The sequence below is a fragment of the Colossoma macropomum genome, unplaced genomic scaffold, assembly GCF_904425465.1.
Source record: "Colossoma macropomum unplaced genomic scaffold, Colossoma_macropomum, whole genome shotgun sequence".
Taxonomy (NCBI): domain Eukaryota; kingdom Metazoa; phylum Chordata; class Actinopteri; order Characiformes; family Serrasalmidae; genus Colossoma; species Colossoma macropomum.
The window spans coordinates 13,985,391-13,991,941 of record NW_023494797.1 but is presented as its reverse complement, the minus strand read 5'-3'; the positions used below and the strand labels follow the sequence as shown (position 1 = coordinate 13,991,941).

At 37.3% G+C, this 6,551-nt stretch overlaps 1 protein-coding gene across 1 annotated transcript; it reads right to left on the bottom strand.

Annotated features, from left to right (window-relative positions):
• Positions 1-2,160: 2,160 nt before the first annotated feature.
• On the bottom strand, positions 2,161-4,281 carry LOC118817374 (cocaine- and amphetamine-regulated transcript protein). Its single transcript, XM_036584012.1, has 3 exons — positions 4,064-4,281; positions 3,858-3,941; positions 2,161-2,459 (listed from the first exon to the last, which is right to left on the bottom strand). The coding sequence occupies exons 1-3, from the start codon at positions 4,223-4,225 to the stop codon at positions 2,352-2,354; spliced, it is 354 nt and encodes a 117-aa protein (XP_036439905.1). The 5' UTR covers positions 4,226-4,281; the 3' UTR covers positions 2,161-2,351.
• Positions 4,282-6,551: the final 2,270 nt, after the last annotated feature.

The window sequence follows — 6,551 nt, the reverse complement described above, 5'->3', positions numbered from 1 at the left end:
ATTATTATGTTTTACAGTGTATGTTATGCTTTGGATGTTGGTATGCTGGTCAACCAGCATTACAATGCTGGGTGACCAGCTAAACCAGCACCAGACCAGCAGGGAAAACACCCTCAGCTGTAGTCAAACACTGAATGCACGGCCAAGAGTAGCTTATTGCTTTATCAAACAGCAAGAACATAACGTACGACAAACAAATAAATCATCTTCAATAAATGATGACCTTCTAAATTATTAATAAACAATTCCTCACCTAGAAATCTACTAGAGAAGGCTACTGACTGCTGAAGGAGGATGAGAACTTTCACACTATGGAAGCCTGTTTCCACCACTGGAGGAAAATATATATCTCAAATATATATATAAAATATAAAAATATACATCTCAAAACTCTGACATATCTCATAATTATGAACTTCTGTCTCATTATAATGATTTTCTATTTCATAATTATGACTTAATATCCCATAATAGTAACTTAGTGTCTCATAATTATAGTCATAATTAACAGAAAGTCATAGTTATGAGAAATTCAAAGATACTAAGTCAGAATCATGACATAGGAACCATTTTCTTATGAGATGGCAAGTCATAATTATGAGATACTTAGTCATAATAAATAGATGCTATGTCAAACTTATGAGGTAGTATGTTATAATTATGGAAAACCCTATTATTATTATTACTCAAATAGCTATATATTTTATTCCAATGGCAGAAACAGGCTTTCGTACAGATCTAACCAGAAACATGGACAATCTGAATCAGTAAAGCGTTCAAGTAACACGTTCTTTACTTCTTATTCTGCATTTTCGTTCACTAAATAATGTTACTTCAAGTGTTTTTTAATGACTTGGTGTACTAATACAGCATTCAGTTCTTGTGAGGTGGTCATAGAGTATTTTACAAAGGCTTTGAAGGCGGCACAGCCGGTCAGATTTTAGGACCTCATTTAATATATTTCATTCTACACTGCAGAGATCAGGTAAACAAGTCCAGTCTGGCCGAATCCTGCCTGCAGCGTGACTAAAAGGTAGAAGTTTGATGTACTGCATCAATCACAGTGGTCCACATGCTTCATGACAGCGTCTCTCGCTCGATTTTCACGCTGTGCCTTTTACGCCTGTTTGATAATCAGCTGCTGCCGTCGAAATTACAAAACCAGTTTTAGCCTGATAGAGTTTTCAATCAAGGTTAAGCTTGTGCCTGTTATTTTAATCAAGATACTGAATATCAGTGTTGGCATGGAGCTCACTCGCATGCACTTAAAAAGGTTCTTTGGAACAATACCACCTTTAAAAATGAGGTTCTTCAAGAGTTCTTTAGTAAAGGCATCTGTAATATATAGAACCGTCACAACTCAAAGAAACATTCGGTGTTTAAATGGCTCTTTGGATCTTCTCTATGATGCAGAAACTGTTGTATATGGTTTTAAATAACCTTTAAAAAAATGGTTCTATATAACATTAAAAAAGTGTTTCACTGTTGTTACAAGTCAAAGAACCCACTTTGGTTCTACATAGAACTCTGTTTTGCTAAGAGTGTAGAAGAACCCTAAAGAACCTCTCAATGGATGTTTCTTTGAAGGAATATTCCAGAATTTTCCAACAATGGACAATAATTTAGATGTAACAAGTTGTTTTAAGTATGAGGAAAAGTGGCTAAACCATTGTCTGTGGTAAATGATCATATTGTCACGATCACAAAACCTTGTCTTCTTTTTTTGACATATATTTGGAAATTTCATGAATAGACTGACAGAATTGGTCCAAAGCAGTGTGTATTAATATCTATTTACATTAACGTCCATTGAAATTCAAGAATCTTTTTCCTTCTCCATTTTGCAGATACAAAGTTTTGCTTCAACTGCAATGATTTGCTACAGATAGAGGTTGAAAAAAAAAACAAAAGTGGTTCTTCCATGGCATCTCTGCTAAGAACCCTTTTGGCACCTTTATTTTTTTAAGGCTGTGATGTAAAACTCAACAAACAAAACTAACAAAGTCCCTTTTACAGCTATATTTCTCAGCTAAGGTACTCATAGCTGTTATTTTTCTCACTGTGTTGAGTAATTGAGTCCCCACAGTGCCAGATAAACAACACCTGCCCTTCCTGACAGTTAATTAAACCAACTGCAAAACACTGACCATTCAGACTGCCTTAGAAAACAAGATTCAACACATTTTATTCAGTTTAATTACATGTATACATCAAAAGCAGCAAATAAATTCAACAATCTTTCACATTCGACCATTCATGACAACATGACGTCCATGTGGCATAGAAACAGGACTGGCAGTAGAAATGTGGGTTTTATTGATGTGAAAAGTGACTCCGGTGGACGGTGACCATTACAAGCACTTGAGCAAAAAGAAGTTGCAGACGGCTCCTCGGGGACAGTCGCACATTTTCCCGATCCGCGCTCCTTTCCTGATGGCACACTGCTCGCCTACATCACACTGGAGGAAGAGTGGAGGAGAAAACAGAAAGCAACCCACAAATCAACACAAAAACTCAGGGAATCTGATCGATGTGACTGTAATGTTTGCATCACTTATGTATATATATTCATATATATATATATATATACACAGCAAATTCACTCATACAGTGTTTATTTGTGTCCATTTGGTAATAAAAAATATAGATATTACTCAAAGTGTGATAACATTCAAGATATTTGTTATTATATTAGATGACAATATTGTAGAGATTTCATTAATTATTTAATGAGCCATTAATCAATCTGTGTATCTGAGTCCAGCCGGACCAATCAGTAATTACTAATTTGCCTCTTTAGGTGTTTAAATTAGCATATTAAGCTGCCTATTAAATCATAGTAAATGATGGGTATTTAACTATGCATAAATAATTAACTAGTAATAATCAGCCAGGTCTTAATTAAACACTGGTTAAGGTATTAAATAATAGGTATTAATTGGATTTTGCTGTATGCTACAATTATTTACACAGATTCTACAATTTTTTGTTCCAATATCAGCTCCACTCTTAAAATCAAATGTTCCTAAATCATTCTTGGCTTTATGGTTCTAGAAAAATAATTCCTGTAGTTTTAAAAGGTGCTTTTCAATTCCTTTTAGCTCCTTAAACAAGCGTGTTTGAAAATGAGATGTGTGAGTGTGGAGAACCTTTTAAAGGTTTGAAAAACCTTTGCATAATATAAAGGTTCTTAAGGGTTCTGCTTAGAACCTTTGCATTATGTGGAGGTTCTTTAAACTTTAAACACATCTAAAACCTAATCATATATATAAATATTTATATAACATAAATATTTATATAATATATTTTATATATATTTATATAATATAAAGGTTCTAAAGGGTTCTGCCCAGAACCTTTGCATTATGTGGAGGTTCTTTAAAATTTAAACACATCTCATTCACAAAACTGCACACTGAAAAAAGATGGTTCTTTACAGGTTCTTTAGTAAAGGCGGTGGTTCTATTGAGAACCAAGTTCTTTATATAACCATTTCATGCCTAAATTGTTCTTTGCATGGAGAAATGGCTCTTCAGATTGATGGAATGTGTGTTGTATATGGTTCTATATAGAACTAGCAAAAAGAGTTGTGCTATTGTGACAAGCTTGGCAGAACCCTTTTTGGTGCTCTATGGAACCATATACAACACATTCTCTGTTCATACTTAGAACCATTTCACCATGCAGAGAACCATTTAAGCACGTAAATGTTCTATGTAGAACTCATGGTTCTAAATAGAACCACTGCTTTTCCTAAGAACCTTCGAAGAAGCATCTTTTTCAGGTGTGTGGTTTACGGTTCTGTCTGGTTCCTCTCTTCTGAACACCCTGAGCTCCTCTGGGATGGTTCCACTCACCGTTGGAACGCGTCCGAACTTCTTTTCCCAAAGCGAGATCCTTTTACTCTGCAGCTTTTCCAAAACTTCCTGCAGAGCGCCGAGCTGTGAGGACACGACGCAGAGAGCAAAACAAAAAGAAAACAAACAAATAAACAAAATCTCTTTACTCAAAATTCAAGCACCTTCAAACTGACTGCGGCGGCCGTTTCCACCGTGGGACTTACGAGCTCCTTCTCGTTGGTTAAGTTGGGGTCTTTGGGGTAGAAGTCTCTCAGGGCTCTGGTGTCCAGGTCCACTTCTTCGTCCGGGTCGTGGATTTCGGCACCGCAGGCGATGGACAGCAGCAGGGCGCACGCGACCGCCCGCGTCCAGACGGAGCTCTCCATGGTCCTGAGCGCAGCTGCAGCCTGAGAGCGACACCACTTTGGGCTCACACGAGTCAACTTTTCACGCGCTTCCGCCGAGCCCATCACTTTATATGGGCTTAACGAGCCAGTGACTCCCTTCGCTCCACCTTTACCATCGATTTGCTTCGTGCGTAAGAGAGACGACACCACATGAGTCACTGCGCAAAGTTGCTGGGTGGGCTGGCGCCTCGGCGCTGGGGCGACCAATGCGAGCTGCAGGAAAGGTTTTTATGACTGAAAACGCCAGTGTTGTTTGTCTAAGAGACGGTACAGTCATTCCTGTGAAACAAGTACAGCACAAAGTCATTTAATTTCCAATCCAAACCGCAAAAAGTTGATTTTTCATCATGGAAAAAAGCAGAAACAGCTATTCAACAAAAAAACACCCAGAAGCCTCAATAACTGAATGTAGTAACATTCATTTGAGCAGTTACGGTGTCCATTGTTTACCTTCATTACAGCTTCTATTCTTCTCAGGAGACTCGCTGTCAGTTTCTCAAAGAAATCTGCAGGAATATGTTTCAAGTTCAGTCTGAGAAGTTGGTTGCATTTTTCTGCTTCTCACCATCCAAATAATCCCAAACACATTCAGTGATGTTGAAGTCTGGACTCACCAGCAGCTTCTTTCTGTGTTAAAAAGGTTCCACAAAGGTTTCTTAAACGCTGCCAAAAAAGAATCACTTTTGGTTCCCTAAAGTACCACATTTGAAAAAAAAGAGGTGTGTGTAAAGAACCCTTTAAAGATGTAAAGAGCTGTCACACAATGTAAGGTTCTACACCAAAGGGTTCTTTCTAGAATATTTACATTATACTCTCTCAGAAATAAAGGTATGACACTGTTACTGGGGCAGTTCCCCTCTTGTCACTGTGGTGGTTCCCTCAAGGGTACATCTCAGTACCTTTAGTCAGGGGACATAATCCATAGAAATGATATGTTCTAAGCTGTATTGACTCCCTCATCCGTCTCATCTCCAGGCTTTTATTTTATTGTTCTGTTTTAAAAAATTAGTTTATGAAAAGGAACAAATACATATTTTTCACCTGGAAAAACTTATTCAAGGTTCACAATTAGACCTTAAAACCACTGGTGTACCTTTGAGGGAACATTTACATTGTTTGTACCTTGATGAATGAGAACTGTACCTGCACAGAACCTTTATTTCTCACAGTATATGGAGGTTCTTTGATTTTTGAAAAGATGCTTCACACTCGCAAATCCCATTTAGAAAAAACGCCTCTCTAAAGAACCTTCCATTGAGAGGATCTTTAGGGAACCCAAAGTGGTTCTCCTGTAGCATCACTCTTTAAGAGTGGTGAATAAAAAAAGTCTTCCTTCCTTGACTAGAACACCTCTCAAATTACATCCTTAAAAAGAGGTTCACCACTTTTGGTCCTGTAAAAAAACTTCTGAAAACGAGATTTGTGAGTGGAAAGAATCTTTTACATGTTTAAAGAGCCTTCACATTATGTAAAGGTTCTACACCAATTTAAGGGTTCTTGGTAGAATTTTTACATTAGATAGAAGTTCTTTGAAATTTAAAAATATTCTTCATACTCCTACACTTCATTCGGAAAAATGGTCCTCTAAAGAAGCATCCTTTGAAAAGTTCTTAAAGAAACCAAAAGTGGTTCTCCTGTAGCATCACTCAAAGAACCCTTTATGGCACCTTTATTTTTGAGAAGTGCATAAAAAAGTGTCCTCCATTCTTGACTAGAACACATTGTACATTAGACTCTTACAAAAGAGCTTCCACAAAGGGTTCTTCGAGTGATGCCATACAGGAACCACTACTGGTTGTGTAAAGAAAAAGAAAAAGAGAGTTGTGAGTGTAAAGAACCTTTTAAGGGTTTCACATGTGAGGGGTCTTCATAGAATGTTTACTGTTGTGTAGAGATTCTTTCATTTTAAAAATGTCCTTCAGTCTCACACATCTCATTTAGAAAAAAGGTTCTCTAAAGAACCATCCACTGAAAGTTCTTTAGGGAACCAAATGTGGTCTCCTGTACCATCACAAAAAGAACCCTTTTTGGCACTATTTTTTCTTTTGTCTAGAACACATTTAACATTGCACTCTTAAAAAGATGCCACAAAAGGTTTTTTGAGAACACAGGTTCTCAATCCTGGTCCTGGAGTACCTCTGCCTTGCCCTGAGCTGAAAAGCACTGCCATAGAAGAACCCCTTTTTGGTTCCCTAAAGAACCATGTTTGAGAGATGAGGAACCATTTGGAAGTTTTTAAGAACCTGCACATTATTTAAGGATTCCAAAGGATTCATTCCTAGGAAATCTGGATAATGTGGAGGTT